A 19,934-nucleotide genomic window follows, 5' to 3' on the forward strand; every position below is an offset into this window, starting at 1 on the left:
TACACCATAGCTATTCTTCAGTTTCAGTATCATTTGTCTTTCTGTATTACTGCTCATGGCTGCTGATTTAAATCCTTTGTTTTCCCTTAATGCTTGTTCTACTTTTCTTGTGTTAAATCTTCTTATGTCCTCTCTGAGTCTCTTTCTAATGTCTTTGCATAACTCAATTTTCTCCCTGTCAGTGTTTTTCTTGTTCTTCATTTGTCGTCTTTGGTTCATCATGACAAGTGTTTCTTGACTAATTTTTTCTTCTTTGGATTTCTGTTTCCCTATAGGTTTCTTGGGCTTTATCACTTTCAGGAAGTTGTAATATTCCTCGTCGATATCTTGGTCCTGAGCAGTCTGCAGAAGCTCAAACTTGTTTTTAAGTTCCAGTACATACTGCTTTTTCTCCTCCTCTGTTATCTCAAAGGCCTTTGTATTATTTACTAGAGTCAGTTTTTTCCTTTCCTTTCCTACATCTATATCAAGTGTACATCTTACCATTCTGTGATCACTTCCAACATTTAACTTGTTCAGGATGGTAACATCATTCACAATATGTCTTCTGTTAGTGAGAATGAAGTCAATTTCATTAGCTGTTAATCCATTTGGGCTCTTCCATGTCCACTTTATGTTCACCCTTTTCTTGAAAAAAGGGTGAACATTAAAAAGGGTGTTCATTACTGACAGTCCTTGAGATTCTGCAAATTCCACAAGTCTTTCACCTCTTTTATTTCTTTCACCAATTCCAAAATTTCCTATAGTTCCTCTTTCTGCGCTGTTTTGCCTTTTTCCAACCTTAGCATTGAAGTCCCCCATAATAATAGTGTAGTGGGTTTTCTGCTCATCTAGAAGACTCTCAATTTCGGTGTACATTTCTTCAACCTCTTCATCATCATGGCTCGATGTTGGTGCATAAATCATTATAATCTTTAGCTTGTACCTCTTAGAAATCTTGAGTATTAGCCTTGACACCCTTGGTGATGTACTTTTGAATTCCAAAATGTTGTTTTTAAAATCTTTATCGACCAGAAATCCAACTCCACCTTCACTCCTTTCACTGTTTCCATTGGTGTACAGCAGATTTCCACTTGATAAACTTATAAGTGATTCATTTCTTCTTCTTGTTTCAGCCAAACCGATGATATTCCAATTCACATTTTCTAATTCCTTTTCCAGCTCTAATATCCTGTCTTCACTGATGAGTGATCGTACGTTATAACAGGCCAAGTTCAGTTTCCGTGCATGGCAGCCTGGTCGTATCCAGAGATTCTTAGCACCCTCTGCTTCCACTCTGATCCTCTCGCTGCCGTAAGAGGGAGAGTGAAAGCTGCTGGGGACTGAGGGCCATTTGTATTGTTGTGCTCTCATGCTGGAGGGTTTGGTCTTTTCCTCTTCACGCTGACCAGGCGTCTTGAAGAGAACTACTCTACACGTTCGTTGCCACCTAAGTGACATAATAGGGCTTACCATCGAGAAGGTGTGCATGAGTGGATTTTAGGGAGGCAGGCCAACCAGACTTCTCCTAAATCTTCTGTAATAGAGAGATATTGGATCCATCAGTGTTTTAGGCTGAGTGTCTGATAACACACAGGATACCTGTTCCCCTCTAAGCCCCTATTTGTAATATTTGTAATATTCCATAAATTTTTTTTCACATGTTTACCTACTATTCAAATAAGCTTAAATTTATTTAACTAAATTTGCATTTTTTGCTGTCTATTGTTAAGATATTTTCTCTATAAAAATGTATAACCATTTTTATAATTCTAAATTACTCAGTCGGACATCTGTTTAACAAAGTCCTTTTATAGCGAATTATTTTGAAATCCCCTTGGAAGTTACATTTAAAATCTTTTCTGTTGAGCGAAGAAAATTTTTATATAGTGAATGGGTTAGGAGAGAATTAATTTGGTACGCACTGTATTCGCATTTCTGGCCTTCAGGCAATTTAGGCAATTAGTGCTGCTGTGCAAATTAGAGAGTTAAAGGGATTACCATTCTACAACTTAGTGGTGCCTGGTAAAACCTATCCGACCACCTGTCCCACATACAGAGAAGTCGTCCTGGTCAAGAGTGAGCAGATCAAGGTGTATTCCCAATGGTCTCTGGCCCACCTTCTACTGCAGTGGTGTCCAACCTTTTCCCATACAGGAGCCATATTCAAAAATGTCATATTCAATTCAAAAATTGAATTTCAATTCAAAAATTTCAATTCAAAATTTGAAAATATTCGAAACATTTATTAAGCACAATACACAATTACATTTACTGAACAAAATATCTAATGAGGAAATTTTTTTGATAATTAACAAAATTTAAATTGCTGTTTTAGTTCACTTTCCTTGCAGGCAGTAGGTTGGACACCTCTGTGAATCCACTGTAAGTGCCCCGTTCGAGAATTAGAAAAGTGATTTTCTTTTACCCAGACAAATAATCATCTGTAGTTTCGTGAAAGTGCGTTATCCACATTTTTCAATAAATTTTCCCTATCTCTGTTTACATGGTCACAATACCTGAATATCTGAACGACACTGTTAATTTTGACAGTTTCAAAAAAAAAAAAAAAAAAGAAAAAAAAAAATTCAAATTTAAGAACTAGTAACAATACCGATGACGAGAGAAGGAAAACTAGGACAATGAAGGTATTAATCCTTCTAAACATGAATTGTTGGCATTTGGTGAAAATGAAGTTAGAAAATTGTCAATTAGGTTACAGTTAAATGCAATTTGCGGATTTCGGGGATACCTAATTCATAAGAAGGTTTCGGAAGAATTGAAGTATTTGATGAAAGCTCTGAGTACAATACCAATTTCATCGAGTGAATGTGAACGAGGATTTTCACAAATAAATCTGATCGCCAGCCCAACAAGCGCTTCGTTTATGTCAAAAACAGTTTCTTCACTACTGTTTCTTAAAACTGTAGGCCCACTGCTGACCCGCTTTGATCCAGCAAAATATGTCGATTCATGGCTGCTTCAGAAACGTTCAGCAACCGACACACAAAGAGAAAGAAAAGAAGTCGGCATAGGGTGTCTGATGAGAACTTAATGAAAATTTGGAATATTCTACAAAAACTTTATTATGAAATTATTTTTACTTATGTTATTATGTTTTACTTATTTTTTATATACTTCAATAATAAATTTATGCTTAATAAAACTGTGTTAATATACTTAATTTGTTGTCCTTATTCTAAAAACATTACTACTAATGTAAAAATATTAGAAGAAAAAAAAAATTAGAGTACTTTTCATATCCTTTTAATTTTAAATTTTTCCTGATAGCAAAGAATCAGTACTGGCATCTTTTTTTTACAAAAAAAGCAGTGATTAAGACTGAATCTAAGCAAAGATGGATTTTCAACAACCTGATTTCAACACTTCAAATCAAAAGAGAATGAAAACAAACAGATGTACCTGAATTGGAAAATCCAACTTTTCTCACCTTGCATTTACTAACAAATCATTCATAGGCAACTTGTAACATTTCTGTACAGTATTTAGAAACGTTTAGCAACTGTACGTGGCTTCCCAAAAATGGTTTACACCTGTCAGTATCAACTTACTGGTTGATACCAACAGGTGCAACTTACTGGTTGATACCAACAGGTGCAAACATTGAGTCTCTTCTCACTCTTGATCATTTGGTAAAGTTCTTCTGAAATATCCCTTATACCTTCTTTAATATCTCATTTCCAAATGGGACCACTAGAAAACTAGAATCTTGGTGTTGTGGAGGGATTTGAAATTTTGCCTTCTCAGTTATTGGTACTGTTTCCAACAATCATTAAGTATTTAAATGTGTATTAATGCACATTTAAATACTTGATATAATATGGGTGTCAGTAGATAATTCATTAGAGCCAAAATAAAATTTACCCATTTTTAATTTAATATCAATGCACAATGACTAAAAGACACAAAATATTAGATATGCCATTTTATTGCAAGCAGATTTCATTTTTATGCATTTTTTTTTTTTTTTTTTTTTTTTTTTACTATTTTGCCACTAACAGTTGAAATGGGTTTAAAATTTTAAATGACAAATGCATCGTTACTGTAGTGTTTAAAAACTGACATCATATTTTAAAATGAAAAAATTAACAACAGTACTTCATATACTTAAAAAAATAAAATTTCGAATATTATCAGTTTCTTAAGATCACACACCAATTTCATGTCTTTTGTAGTTTTTGTTATTCTATATGCGATTTCTTAGCCTTTAAAAGGATGTCATGCTGTTTACAAAGTTTATAACTGAAAGCCGCATATTGCAACTGACAGATGATAGCTGGTTCCTTCTTTCAAACAAATATTTACTTGTGTGCAATTTACATTTCATTGATGAATTTTTTGACGGAGTATACCTCAGAAGGAGCACAGTGGTTTTCAAAGTGTGGAGGAGTATGGAAGGAGCGTATTCCCTCTATATTCCTCCACACTTTTGAAAACTGCTGCAGTAGCTGGTTCTGCTCTGTTGAGGAGTTTTGTTTTTGCAAGTGTCTAATGTGAAATTTGTGTTTTTCCATATTGTTCTTTGCAACCCTTATTGTAATAATTTTTGTTGACAGCTTTGTAAACCAAATGAATAATAAGTACTTTAGTTTTCAGCTTTTTTTATATATAAAACTATTCAATCTTTAGATATTAAAATATTTTGAATAAAGAAATATTGCTGAATACATATTGGTGCCTAATGACTTCTGCAAGCAGATTGGTATAAACAGAAAAATGTGCATATGTGTAATGAAATATGTTCTTAATAGTTTTCTACAATGAAATATGGAAGTGAGTATTAGGTCCATGTTTATATTTTATGATCGTAATGTATTTTTATATTTTCAGCAGAATTAATAAAAGTTTTTGCAAATTTCTGCTTACATATGTAAATGTGAGCAAAAATACATGTACATGCATCATTTTCAAATTTTGTACTCTTAATTGTTTTCTGCATTGAAAAATGGAAGTGACTGTTAATTTCATGCTTACATTTTATGACTTTTTTTTTTTTTTTTGTACCATTTTAAGAATAATATGTATTTATTTATTATTATTTTTTTAAATAATGTGAAAAGATGATATATTGGTAAACTGCAAGAAGAATTCAAAAAAAAAAAAGAAATTTTTTTTTATGTAGTTAAAAAACAAAGTTGTCTACCTTTCAGGTCCTCGTGCAATCCCCATTTCAAATACTTTGAGTGCGACCACTGCTTGGTTAATATCTCCCTTGGTGGATGTGATAATACATGCATTTTCTAAACTATTTTTAAAACAAAGACCAACTCTGCTTCAAAGTGATGGAACAGATGAGGGTTTAACTCCACAATTATGCCACCGATGGGACCTTATGAATGGGTGGGAAGTGTATTCCATTGTTTATCAGATGACTAAAAAGCAGTGGTGGAGCTGTGGACCCACACCCCCAGCAACTGCTGCAGGAGGTGCAGGAGGTTTGGAGGGATTTGGGAGTGCAATGCAATGTTAAGAACGTTTGTAGGGGTGCTAGTTTTTAGAGCTGGTGCGGAGCCGCAGACTGTTCTAGATCGGGCCAAGAGGACTATATAAGACAGACCGTCGTGCGGGAACAGTTCACTTCAGTTCAGTTTTGAATAGTGATAAGTTATTTTCTTTGTGTGCTGTATTTTTGTACAAACGAGTTTTTCTTCTTTGGTTTCTTCTTTCATGTGAATTTATGTAAATATTACTAGCTGTTATGATTGACTATTGTGGACAGTTATCTTTTAGTTTTTATACAGTCGTGGATATTTAACATCATTAATTTATTATTGCTTATGCAATTATTATTGTATGATATTGTGCATAGAAAACATTTGTTCACCCAATAAGAAAATGTCAGATAAAAGGAACTCAGTGGGGCCAAGTTTTGCAAGAGAGAAAAAGATGAACAAACTGCAAAACTTCAAAAAATTAGCGGGTTTTTCGTAAAAAACGATGTCAGTGGATCTTCAGAAAGATTAACAACTGCCGTTATTTTTGAAACCAAGACCGATTCACTTGATACCACTGTTTCTACTGCAACAACCACAACTGCATCCTTGTTTGACAATTCTGCCAAAACAGCTACCATCACATCAGCAAGTTCTTTCAGCGATGGCAAAGGTATTAACGTTCCAGGCTCATCTGCTACACTTGACAAGTTTGATTTCAAGGAGAATCACCTGAGGAGGAAGAAGTAAAAGAATGTTCACGTGTTGTAGCAAATGAAAAATATCCGAGTGATCGAGGACACTATCATAAAAACCTAGAAAATTCAAGAATAAAAAAATTTATCATAGAGTGTGGGCCATGTCGACTGAAATGCCCTTTTCCTGCTGTGAAACTAGTGAGAGACGTTCTTTTAGTGATTACTACTATACAATTAAATCTAAAGCCGGGGTAGAGCTTCAAAGAACCTGGCACTGTTACTCTCCGAATTGATGTTATTGTGAACCTTGCTGGTTGTTCGCTGATATGAGAAAATTGAGTTCTTATGTTTGGATTGATCGTATAAATGACTGGAGAGGTCTGAGTAAGAAAATAAATATGCTTGAATTATCAACATTTCACCTTGAGTCATGTGCTGTCTACGATTCTTGGAAAAGAGGGAACACAGTTGATGATTCAACTGTGATGATTCACACTAGAGTCCCAAATAAGAAAAGAGGCAAACTTTTGGAGGCAAGTTCTTCATCATTTAATAAATGTGTCCCCTTTTCTTGCTCATCAAAATTTGGCATTTAGAGGTCACACAGAACACGTTGGAGGTGAAGTGGAAAGAGGCAACTTTTTGTTTTTGATTGGACTTTTAGCAACATATGACCCAGCACTGAGGAGCTCATAGAAAAACCTGAAGGAGAAATCAAATACTTGAGTCACGATGTGCAGAATGAGCTCATTAATCTTATTTCGGAACGTGTTAAAAAAACATTGTTGGATGAGCTCAGAGACGCTTCATTTTTTTCAATAGTACTTGACACCACTCCGGATATTACCAAAGTTGACCAGTTAAGCATTGTTTTCTGGTGCACTAAAGTTATGGTTGATCAGAAAGGAAATACAGTTGACCTGAAAGTAAAAGAATTGTTTCTGGGTTTTTTCCCTGTGCATGACCATTCAGCATCTGAAGTAAAAGATAATATTATTAACTTTTTTGAAAAACACTGTATAGACCTAAACAAGTGCAGGGGACAAGCCTACGATGGTGCAAGTGTTATGGCAGGTGCTTACAACTGACTACAAGCACAAATTTTGCAGCTAGAGGAAAACACAAAATTTGTTCATCGTGCAGCTCACAATATTAATCTCGTTATGAATGATGCTGTAAGAAGGGTTCCTGAAGTCACTGCTTTTTTTGACACCCTGGAGTGTTTCTACAACTTTTTTCATGCCAGTATTAACAGTGGGGATTACTTGATGAAAATGATATTCCTTCACGGAATATCAAGCGGTTGTGCCGAACAAGATGGACTTCAAGAAACAAAGCTTTGACAATGGTTTGATTTAGGTACAAAGATGTCATAAAATCAAAAAACCACAAAGAAGAAGCAGAAGCCCAATGTCTCAAAAGCCAACTTGAGAATTTCAATTTTATTTCTTTAGTTGTAATGTTTTCTAAAATATTTTCCTTCGTAACTCCACTGAGTTAGTACCTTCAGTCAAAGTCTGTTGATATAAAAGATGCTGAAACCTACCTCAACAATGTTTATGAGGAGCTAAGACAATTAAGGGAGCCTTTTCAAGAAATTAAGGACTCAAGTATAGAACTTGCACTTTCATGGGGAATTGATCCGAAGTTTCAAAAGAAGACTCCGTTGAGTAAAAAAACACTTTGACGAACTTAGTCAAAACGAAAGAATTAAAGATAGTGAAAAGAAGTTCAAAATAGAGGTTTATTTTAAAGTGTTGGACATTCTAATTTCCTGAATGAGAGAACATTTTGAATACTTCAGACAAATAATGAACAAATTTGAAGTTTTGAACAAAATTTTAGACAGCATTAGTGACGATGAGCTTTACTGCTTATCAGAATGTTTAAATGGCCAATATAATAGGGATCTGGTGGATTCTTTTCCTCAACAAATGGCTAGCTTGCGTTCAATTATGAGAAAAGAAATTAACAATGCCGAAAATATCAGACAACTGGCTAAAGCCATTATTTGTCAAAATTCAACTTTGTATGCCAGCTTCCCTGAGGTTTGTACAGCTTACGTTTTATTCACCACATGCCTGTGACGACTGCGACAGCTGAGAGATCATTTTCAAGACTGAAGCTAATTAAGAGTTGTCTTAGAAGTACAATGTCATAGGAGTGACTCACTGAACTTTCTATTTTGAGTATTGTAAACGAGACTGCTTGGGAAACAGATTTTAATCTGATCATTGATTCATTTGCTGCAACAAGGTCCCGATGAAAGAAGTTTTAGGTTTTTTATAAAAGGCTATGTATTTTTTTACTTTTTTTTTTTTTTTGGAATTTTTTTTAGTTTTTTGTAAAAGGCTGTGTATTATTTGAATATACAGGAAGTTCTCAACTTTACAAGTTAATTCATTCCTAGCGCGCACTCGTAAAGCAAAAACTCGTAAAGCGGGAATTTATTTCCCATAGGCATAAGGTTAAAAATAGGGGTTATGTTCTCAACAATGAAATTAGTTAGCTAATTAGTTTATGTTTAAACAATGATTGATTTATCGAAAGAAATGAAAATGTAGCTTGTAAAATCAAACAAATTATAATAATAGAGAAATTATTTACGACTTACAAAAATGTTAGTAAACTTATAAAAATGATAAAGAATGTTTATTCTTCATCATCATCAACTAAATGTACACTCGCTGATCACTCATTATTGCCTCGGCACTCGTTGGTTTTGTTGCACAAGGAGTCGTCGTCTTCAGAAATGTTTCAAGAGGTATTTGTTTCCAAGATAATCTTCTCTTATAAATTTCACGATTGCATGCATAAGCATTTTTTAACAGCACACACACACAAATTGCAACTAACACGATTTGCGTAGAGTAACAAATTTACAAAGCTTAAAAAAAAGGAATGAAGGGAAGATTCTGAAAATTTGTTTTTTTTATACAATTGAAGATTTCAGTAAAGGGGAAACACATTTCACCATAATAACATAAAAAACCACACAATTCCAGCTATCGGTATTTTCGCAAATGCAAGAAGATCGAGTTTATTACCTGTTTATAATTGCTTGCAGTAACAGAAAAGCCAATAAACCGGAAAGTGCAAATTGTTTTTATTGTTTTATGGTTGTGACCTACAGAAATGTGCTTTTGAAAAATATCACAAACACATTCAAAATTGATTCTTAAAACAAAACATATGATAACGATGAAAGTGTAATGCATTTTAATGATTTGAATTGGTAACTAATACAATTTACAAACCACGCTCACGACCTTTTATATGGCCTTAAGGTCATGCTCGTGACCTTAAAAGTGACATTTTAGAGAGATAAATAGCTTAGTTATACAGTGAAAATTTCAACTTCTGAGATCTTGAAATGAATTACCAAAAAACAATGTGTTGTTGGGTTCACATTATAATATTTTAATGATATGATGGTGTCTCTGGAACTGATTAATATCGTAAAGCGAGGTACACTGTATTGTATAGCTACGCACGTGGTTTGGAATGCAGTATTTATGAATGTTTAACATACTTTTTTTTTGCAGTTAATGTTCATATTTTTGATTTTGTTGATACTTGATACTTGGAAAAAAAACTCGTAAAGCAAGAACTGCCTGTATTTTTTTAGTTTTTTGTAAAAGGCTATGTTATACTATTTTATAGAGGCTATGTAAATATATTGCACAATTATATTTTATTGTACATTCTGATTTTACATATTCCAGTCATTTATTCCAATCCTATCCTTTTTGATTCTTTTCTTCAAACTGTTGCCTAAGTTAGACACATTAGAAAAAAAATTAAAACATTAATTACGTATTTAACCTTTTATATTAAAACAATATTTATGTATAAAATAAATAATACAACCCCCTACATTTAAAAAAAGTGGAAGTTTCTTGACAAAGTGGCATGATAACATGAGGGGGTAAGTGGAGGGGGGAGATAAAGGGGGCACTGTGTTTTAAGCAGCAGAGGAGCAAACCAAACCAATCTCTGTCATTGCTAAAAAGCCACACAAATTAAAAGAATAATGCCAAAAAAAATAGTGAACTTGTTCCTGCTAATAATGTCATTCTTGATTTATCTAGACCAAACCTTCTTTCATCAGTAAAAGTAGGATACTTAAATTATTATATCCATCCTTATATTTCCAACTAGTAAGTGTTGCAAGTCTCAGAAATTTGAGTACTCCTAAATGTCTGCTGAGGAGACAATGTGCCTGAACTGTGAATCAAAGGAGCATATTCATACCGAGTATAATGTCCAACCTTCATGACATCCCAACTTCACAAGCTTTCTCTAAATCCTGTGAGCATTGGAAATTTGACTGTGCATTGGCATGTTTCACCCCTATCCAGCATTATGTATTAGATGCCCTTTGTATTAGAGATGCAGAATATTCAGAGGGCACTGGGATCGCAGAACAATACGGAAGGTGGATATTTGGCTGCTGTAAAGGGATAAGTATTTTTTAATTTTTAACGTATTCTTCATTATTTAACATAGTACATTGTGTATTACGGAGATATTAAATAGGCTTAGTAGCGTTCGTTAGCTTCTTATTTTAAATTTAACCAGCGATTTTTGGAAGTTATGACTCCTGGTGTTGGCGCCAATATTGTTGAACTAGCTGCCATATTGTAGTCAATAAGAAATAGCTTAACGTATATATATATATATCTCGAACTGATAACGTAAGGTATAAAGTAAAACTAGATAGCATAATACAAAGCACTGTATTAGGAATCTGTTAGCTTATTATAGTATTATCAATTAATCAGAAATACTATAAATCTAATTAAATTGTATTTAAACGGAAATCATGACCCAGACTAGAGCTCAAAGCAAAGATCACAGACTAGTGAGAGTGCTGTGACTCGGGGGAGAAACCGAAGGTGGCAATTCTCCAACACATCACAGTCTCAAAAAATGTGCAAAATGTGAAAATTTCGGCGACCTTTCTAAAACAGGACATGGTCTAGCCAAGGAGGATGCTTTTGTGTGTGCTAGGTCTATGGAGCGTCAAGAAATTAGGCGCCAACTCGGTGTTCTGATAGGCATCTATGTGAGAGCTTGAGGTGTAGGGTAATGCAGTCAAAGAAATTAATATGAGGGCCCATCAGGCTCTCAGCTGCCCAGCTCAAAGACAGAGCTCATTCCTGTGCATCAGGCAACACAGAAACAATCTCCAAGGCAGAATGCGCTGGTTCCAAAGGAACTAGTTATTGTTGGTGACTCTTTTGTCAGAGAGATGGGTAATATTTATTTCACCACTGGCAGAGGTGAAAGTGATACTTGCACTGCTTCTATTAGAATGGGCAGCAGACTGGAAAGCAAGGTAATGGGGATTTCCAGGACTGCTGGGAGTCATAGTGGAACAAGTAAATACATGGGCTGTGTTAGGGTGGTAGCAGGAACAAGTGCATGTATACTTGCACATACACCAATGCTAGGAGTATAGTTAATAAATTTGATGAGCTTGAAGTGCTGCTCAAGACATCAAAGGTGGATATTGTTGGGATATCAGAGACGTGGTGTCACACAGATATAGGCAGTGCAGAGTTGGATTTCTGCTGAGGGCGGATGATCCTCCTTTGTGCGAGCAATGCGACACCATTTTATCCGTTAAACATATTTTATATGACTGTCCCAGTTTTAGTAATGCTCGTTTTATCGCTTTTAACCATCTGACTGAGCCTTATACACTCAGTCAGATTTTATCCGACAATGACCACGTGTCTGCTATTTTTAGTTTCCTGAAATCAGTAAACCTTTTTAACCATATTTAAAAAATCTTTTTATTTTTACCTTGTTTACTGCTATTTGTCTTTTAAAATATATACGTGGCTTTTATACCCTGACTTAGTGACCTAATTCGTTAGGTCACTGAAAGCTTTTTATCACTTTCATGACAAGGTTTTGGCGCATTATAGCCTTAGTTGCTGATGCGCCAATAAAACTAAACCAAACCAAACCAAAGCAGAGTTGGAATTTGGGGAGTACAATGTGTATAGGAAGGATAGACAGGACAGGAAGGGAGGAGGGGTTATGCTGTTAGTTAAGAAACACATAAAATCTAAGGAAGTGCATCCAATTTATGTTGGTGGACAATACAGTTTTGAGTCTGGTGTGAAATAAGCACTGGGAAAGGAAAAATGAGAGTAGGTGTGTGTTATAGGCCTAATGAATCTGATGTGTATAATGAGCAATTGTGCAGAGAAATAGAGTAGGCCAGTAAATCAGAATGTCTTATAATGGGAGATTTTAACATTCCAGACCTTGACTGGAACTTGTGGATTGGTCACTCGCACACTAGCAAGACTTTTGTGGATTTATTGGATGACTGTTTTCTACAGAAACATGTTTGAGTGGCAACCAGAGGGAGTAATACTCTTAATCTGATTATCACTAGTGATTCTTCAGGCATTAAGAATCTGCAGATAAAGGAACCACTGGGCTACAGTGATCCCATGTATTGATGTGGGAATTATTTTATTTAAAGATATAACTACCATCAAGGCTAAAGGTAAGGGCTTTTTCTTTTGTAAAGGTGACTACAGAGGTCTCAGATAGTTTTCAAATTCTGTACAGTGGGATCAACAGATGATGTTACCAACAGTGAATTCTAAATGGGAAGCCTTGAAGGACTTAATTTTGGAGACTACTAGGCTTTTCATTCCAACTAAGAAATACTGTTTAGGCCTAAATGGATGTCAGATGAATTAATAAGGCTAATGGCAAAGAAGAAGAATGTATGGGATGCATATAAAGTATCAGGCGACACAGAAGACTATGGCAGGTATAAACTAGTCTGTAATCAAGTCACAAAGGAGGTTAGGCAGGTGAAGGCAGATTATGAGAAATCTTTGCAAAGCACGCAAAGAAAAACAGCAACGTGTTCTTTACTTATGTAAACTCTAGAAGGAAAGGGATGAATCAGATTGAACCACTTAGCATAGATGGGTCAACCATTGATGATCATGCTCAGGTAGCTGATAAACAACGAGTATTTTGCCTCTACATTCACACAGGAGGAGATATTTAATGAGTGGAGTGCCAGAAGTTTATCAAACGCTAACAGGGAGCTAAATGATTTTGTAATAACTGAGAGCAAAGTGTAGAAGAAATTGTTGAAGTTTGTTCTCTGAGCCTAACCCATCTTCATCCCCCCCTACCCCACGGATAATGATTTCCATTATAGTCCCAGCTTCATTTTTTTTCATTCTCCTATGGGAGAATGATATGTGCTTTCACCTTCAATAAATGTAGTACTCTGCTGTGATAAGTATAAATATTCATTTATACTGTGTGCTGCCATTCACAGGCAGAGAAATTTAGTTTTATTTTAGCCGCTGTACCAGTGCAACAATTAACAGTGTGTATTTTTTGTGGCAGCATTTTGTGGAGCTCTTGATACACCTGTTAGGGAAAAAAAAAAAAGTGTGTGTGTGTTTTATTTTATTTTATTTTTTTTTTTTTTGGAATGGCATGGAGAAGCCAGGACTGAATTTACACTTAGACAAATAAGACAATCATCTTTGAGCCCAACAACCCCAAAGGGGATACATGAAAGCTCCCGAATCAGGTTTTGTTGCACTAATTAGATTATCTTTTGAAATTAGGAGCATGTAAACAATTGCTTTAGATCTTGGTATATGCTAAAAGTATATACAGTAATACCCGACTTATGCGAACTCGGAGTTACGCGGTTCTTGATTTTTTTGTTTGGCAACACTGCCGCCCACTATCTTCAAGGTCGTTTTTCATATGCTATCAATATACAGTGCAACGGCAGAGAGTGAGAGCGAAAGGTGAACAAAATTCAACTTTGCTGCCGCATGAGCTGCACACATATACAAGAATTTGCATTCCAACTGTCATATTTATATGTGTGCGTTCGAATTCGTGCTCAACTTTTGTCGGAAATTACATCGTTTTCACGAATAAAAAAAACTTTCCAGGCTTTAAGGTTTCCAAAGACCGATTGACAGTGATGGTCGGCGGAATGCAGCTGGTGACTGCAAGTTAAAACCTCTCTTAATTTATCACTCCGAAAACCCAAGAGTTTTAAAAAATATATCTGAAATTAGCTTACCAGTGATTTGGAAGTCAAATCATAAAGCTTGGGTGACAGCTTCCGTTTTTGAGGACTGGTTTGGTCACCACTTCATACCCGAAGTCGAACGTTATTGCAAGTCTAAACAGATTCCATTTAAATTGATCCTTCTTATTAACAATGCACCCAATCACCCTCCTGCCACCCTAATTAATTTCGACCAACATGTGAAAGTTGTGTTTTTGCCTCCAAACACAACCAGTTTGCTTCAACCGATGGACCAGGGAGTCATCAAAACATTCAAGGCCTATTACACGAGGCGTTCGTTTGCACGTCTGAATGAAGCTATGAGACAAAATAGCGAGATATCTGTTAAAGACTTTTGGAAACAATTCAATGTTTTAGATGCCATAAGAATCATTGAAGAATCTTGGGATGAAATTCACAAAAAAACATTGAATGGTGTCTGGAAGAAACCTTGTCCATTTTTTTTTCAAAAATGAGATGAAAACAACGCCAGAAACTGATCATGTCGCTCATGTGATAGAAGTTGTTAATCTTGCCAGGCAGTTAGATTTGGAAGTCAATGGTGACGATGTCAGTGAGCTGTTGGATTCACATAGTCAGGAGCTGACAATGAATGAGCTCATAGAGATGCTTGAGTTCCACCAGAAAAGCACATGAGAATTGCAAGCTTGACAGGTCTCAGCTCAATTGAAAAGTTTTTAATAACATACATCAGAGATTAAAATTTGAATTAGAAATTGAAGCAGAAACCCACTCCATAAACTTCTTTAATTTTACCATACACAGATTAGGACAAAAACTAAATTTCAGCATATATAGAAAACCCACTAATAAGGGGATGCTTTTGCATTTCCACAGTTATCATCCCCAACCATACAAAAAATCGGTCATGCTGAACCAATTTCTTAACGCCTTTAAATATTCTTCCACCCAAATTTCTCTAACCACTGAAATAAATGAATTAACTATAAGATTCTCAAATAGGGGTTACCCACTAACCTATATAAGCAAAGTCAAAACAATAGCCCGTGACAAAATAACAACAACCTCGCAACAAACATTGCACAAAAATCTGACAAGACCAAAATACATTTCATCACCATTCCATATGTCGAGTACTGGTACAATAAACTTAATCAAATATGCAAGGGAACCGACATGAAAATCATAGTAAAACCCATGAACAAATTATACACATACTTCAGAAATCGACCTTCAAACACCACATTCCAATCACAGCATGACCTCATATACAGCATCCCATGCAAAAATTGTGACGCTGTTTATGTAGGATCTACCATGGGAGTGGCACAGCTTCGAGCAAAACAACATGAAGCTTCTGTGCAGGCGGGTGGTTCAAATGCATCGGAACCTTCGTTCCATGCAATAAATGAACGACATTCAGCTTTAATGAAACAAAAATTATAAATATTCAACACAACTATCACAAACTACTTATTGCAGAAACCTTAAAGATGAAACTACATGAAACTTCAATCAATATCCGTAGGCCATTCCTATTGTCCGACGATTGGTCACTTATACGCATGCGTGAAGAACAAACACTGCAACATAAGACAAAAGTTTCGTATTAATTGTGAGTTGCTCTATTCCTGTGAACATGACGACCGAAAAGTTCTAGTCCGACTTAAGGAATGTAGAGAATAATTCCCCCTCCCCATCCAATTTTATTAGACCCATAAATTTAACTCTAAAGTCCAGCTATAGGACCAAAAGAAATAATCGGTCCATATTTATTAAACAGTTTAGACCTCAAAAATCTAATTTTATGCCAATCCAAGTAATGGTTTCCATGCTGCCAGAAGTATGGTGTTTGTAGACAGCAGTCTTGAGTGCTCATTGTTGAGACCGCACAGTCTGAACACTACGGTTCTGACAGTGGGGAAGATGTCCCACCTGGTTTACAAAATAGATATCGCTATCCTCAGGAATTATTAGCGAGTTGGACTAGGAGAGTTGGAAAAGAAGCTTCCTATATCTAAAATAAAGGTAATCCCTGTTGATTTATAATACAATAAATATGTATAATAGACATGAAAATGGAATAACTTTGAAAGCACAGTAGTTCAAGTTCATAAGTTACATGGTGGGGGTGGTTTTGGAGGTGGAAGGTTTGTCAAAGGACATCTGAGATTAACCTTGGAGGCAAATTTGCATTGGATTTGTAGCAGAAACTTTCCCTGAATTTCTGTTTAATGTGAAAATATGATGAATTCATTGGTTAAATGACAAAACAGCATTGTACTAAATTTCTCTCAGACATATCACTAGATGCCCAACAGCACCTAATACTTACAATCATAAGTTAAAGCCCTTGTGCACCATTAAAAGTTGAAGTATTTCAAGCATATCACTTGTGGTTTATAAAAATAGTCCAATCCTTGGATAATAAGTTATATTTTTGCTTTATGTTTTAAAAGTGAGTTTGTACCATCCGTGAGATCACACTTGCTTTCTGGAAAATTTGAAGAAAAAGACTCTCTTACTATTGGATCACTGCCTGTCCCATCCCATCGTTCAACTGATGTCTTTAAATTATAAAATGGCAAGATCAGAGTTATGTTTCTGCCAAAAAATCTAACTGCACTGATCCAGCCTGTTGAGCAAGGTATTATTCAAGCCAGCAAAGCTTACTGTCAAGCTTGCTGGTGTTCTGAACTCTGAAATGCAAGTTTTAGAATTTCTAAAAATATTAGCACTGAAAGATAATGCATACAACGTTGGATTAAGAGGGGAGAAAATTAGCTCAACAGCCACTGAAAACTGGTGAAAAAAAAATTTACTTAAAAAGATGATCACTGATTATAATCTAGATTTAGCATCATTTTCAAAACAAGAAGCAATGGCTGTTTGTAATATATTGGCAGGCTTGAGGCAAATGACCTGGCAATTTGGATTAAGTGGACAGAGAAGATCTAGCTGTGCATCCCCGGGGGGCTCACATCTGGTGAGTATGGGCTTGGCAAACCCAGGGTCCTGAGCTGGATATCATCATTCTTCTCTTTCTTGGTGATGCCTTTCTACTTCTTTTTCGCTCTCTCTCTCTCTCTCTCTCTCTCTCTCTCTCTCTCTCTCTCTCACACACGGGGGTAACTCGGGAATTATTATTATTTTTTTTGGCTGGTGCAGCATAAGCCTCAGGCTTCCTTGTACCCTATGGCTAATAATAATAATAATCACTTAAGAGGAAGAAATTGAAGCCTCTGTTAATGGCTGGAAGACACAATGAACACAAGGCCAGTGATTCAAAACATGATTCCTGAAAAGGAACACTAGAAAGTAACAAAATACTTAAATATTAATGAGGTGATGGTATGATTAGAACATCAAACTGACAGTGAACAACTTCTTTTGCTGCATGCGACCAATATTAGGAATTTTGTACTGAAAAACACTATCATCACTTCAGCAAACTAAATTCGATGGCTCTCTCAGAAAGGATGCATAAAATGTAAGTATACAACAGCATTGTGCATTATTAGAAAGCATAAAATGCAAAGGGAATGATATAATCTTTAATAATTCATGTCTTTTAGTCACTGTATACTCATAAAAATTAAGTAGTAAGTAAGTATTAAGTAGGCTTATAATGCAGGTGTTCAAGTTGTCTCCTGACACTAGCATTATATTGAGGTTGCACTGTAGTATATTTTAATCATTCATCCAATATTTTTAGGGTTTGTATGAATTTTGTTTTAAAATTTTCAGGAACAGTGGAACCATGCATTTCTGATGATCGTTCTTATCATTATCAGCAGACTCAGAGGCAGATTTCAGATGAAAACTTATCTCAAATGGGTAAATATTTTATTTTTGGTTGCCCGTCATCCATTATGTATGCATGTGTGTCGGATGATTCAAGTCAGTGTGCATTTATTATGGATAAATTTACATTATCATCATCATCCAAATCTGTGATACTCTGTGGGTTTTACAGGTCACCAGGACAGTCTGAATCAGTCCTGGATCCTTGGATTTCAATTTAATATTTTCCTGTTAGATCTTTAGTTGTAAATAAAATTATCTCTCATTTTTAGGGCTGGCTGTGGTGCTGGAATAATGTGTGTATGGATAATGCACATTGCGCATTGTTAGTTTGATTCTGGATATCACCAGAAAAGTTGCACAGCCCACCATCGACTATTTTGTTGGTATCGGCTACAATAAAACAGTTACAACAAAAATATAAGTTTTGGCTTTGGTGGTCATAATGATTTCTCTTTTGCTCCAAATGAATTCATATAATTGTTATGCTGCACTTTTTACTTTACTTATTTTATTTGCTGTCATGTCTGATGAATTATAAATAAGTTTATTTATAATTCATTAGATGTTTATCTAATATCATTGAGTTCCTCTAATTACGTGTCCTTTCTACACGTCTATACCACCTTTTATTTATTTGTAATACAATATTGTCTTTATTTTTTAGTTCTATTTATTTTTCTTAAAACTGTTTTTAAATATTTTAATTTTTGATCACTCCCTTTATTTCTTACTTAGCTCCATAGATTAAAACAGGTTTGGAAATGGTTATAAACAGTTAACTTTGTGTTTTGGATAGGCAGTTGAACGGAGTAGTTTTTTTTTTGCTTTGGTTTAGGTGATGCTTTATAAGCTTGCTTGTGTCATTTTTCCACTACTGCTAATGCTACTAATAATACTAATTTACCTTTTGCTGCAAATGAATTTTTTTAATTGGTAGTGCACTGCACTGTCTCCTTCACTTCTTGTGTTGTTCATTACCATGCCTGGTCGTCCATCTTCATTAAAGACTGTTCCTAGATATACATAATTACTTACTCCAATTTTCCTTTATTTAGTCCACAACTTTTTTCGTTTCTTCATTAGCTCTTGTTTGTTTTTTAAACTAATTTTTCCAATAAATTGTCAACAACCCTTATTCATTTTATTAAGAGATTTTGAAGATCTTACAAATTAATATTTGATAGCACAATATTAGCGCACAATGTTAATCCAATTTCAACATCTCCTATGCCAGAATCAGTGTCTTTTTCCTCCAATATGCATATCATGCTGTAGTTGAGTCAATGTTCTGATAAATCTATAAATAAAGATACTCATGATAAACTTGATATCTTGACATCTTTTTTGCAATGGTCCATGAAAATTATAAAATAAATTGGTTGAATGGCACAACCCTACCCCAGTTCAGTTTTTAACTGTAAACCATTTCCCAGTGCTTTCATAGATTTACTGTTTTTATATAAACTTATTTCCATTAAAATATTATCCATTACATATTTTTTCTAAAATTTGAAAGATTGATTTTCTATGTATTTATAATAAGCTTTTCAGATGAGCAGATTTTTAGATATGCATCATGTTCTGTTTCAAGGTCATCAAATACTAAATATGGAATTTTTTGTATGTTCCTATGTTGCCTTTTCTGTTACCTTAGTGCAAATATTTTATTCCGACATCCCATGTTGGCCTAAAATCTGATTGCTTTCTGAAGATTATATTTCATCTGTATTTTTAATCTTTTCTTCTCTAAGATACCTGCATAGATTTTACTTAGTATTCTAATTGCACATTCACTTTTATTTTCCGGCGCAGTATAACCTTAGTTGTTTTTGCGCCAATAAACCCAAAATCAAATCAAACTTTTATTTCCCTTTATATATTGATGCAGTTAATGCCTTGCTCCCATCATTAGGATGAGCCTGTTCTTCT

The 19,934-nt window shown here is 34.9% G+C and overlaps 1 protein-coding gene across 6 annotated transcripts in view; it reads left to right on the forward strand.

Annotated features, from left to right (window-relative positions):
- The window catches only part of Gapvd1 (GTPase activating protein and VPS9 domains 1), a 442,880-nt gene that overhangs the window by 313,519 nt on the left and 109,427 nt on the right, over nucleotides 1–19,934 (forward strand). For 4 of the 6 annotated variants that reach the window (XM_090389457.1, XM_090389454.1, XM_090389466.1 and 1 more), the window contains exon 17: nucleotides 17,946–18,035. The exons of the other annotated variants lie outside the window; for them this stretch is intronic. In XM_090389457.1, coding sequence (XP_090245583.1) covers nucleotides 17,946–18,035 — 90 coding nt within the window. The remainder of the gene's footprint in view (nucleotides 1–17,945; nucleotides 18,036–19,934) is intronic. 6 annotated transcript variants of the gene reach the window in all.

The sequence above is a fragment of the Mastigoproctus giganteus genome, chromosome 2 (genome assembly GCF_048544385.1).
Source record: "Mastigoproctus giganteus isolate SK-2022 chromosome 2, ASM4854438v1, whole genome shotgun sequence".
NCBI classification, from domain to species: Eukaryota; Metazoa; Arthropoda; class Arachnida; order Uropygi; family Thelyphonidae; genus Mastigoproctus; species Mastigoproctus giganteus.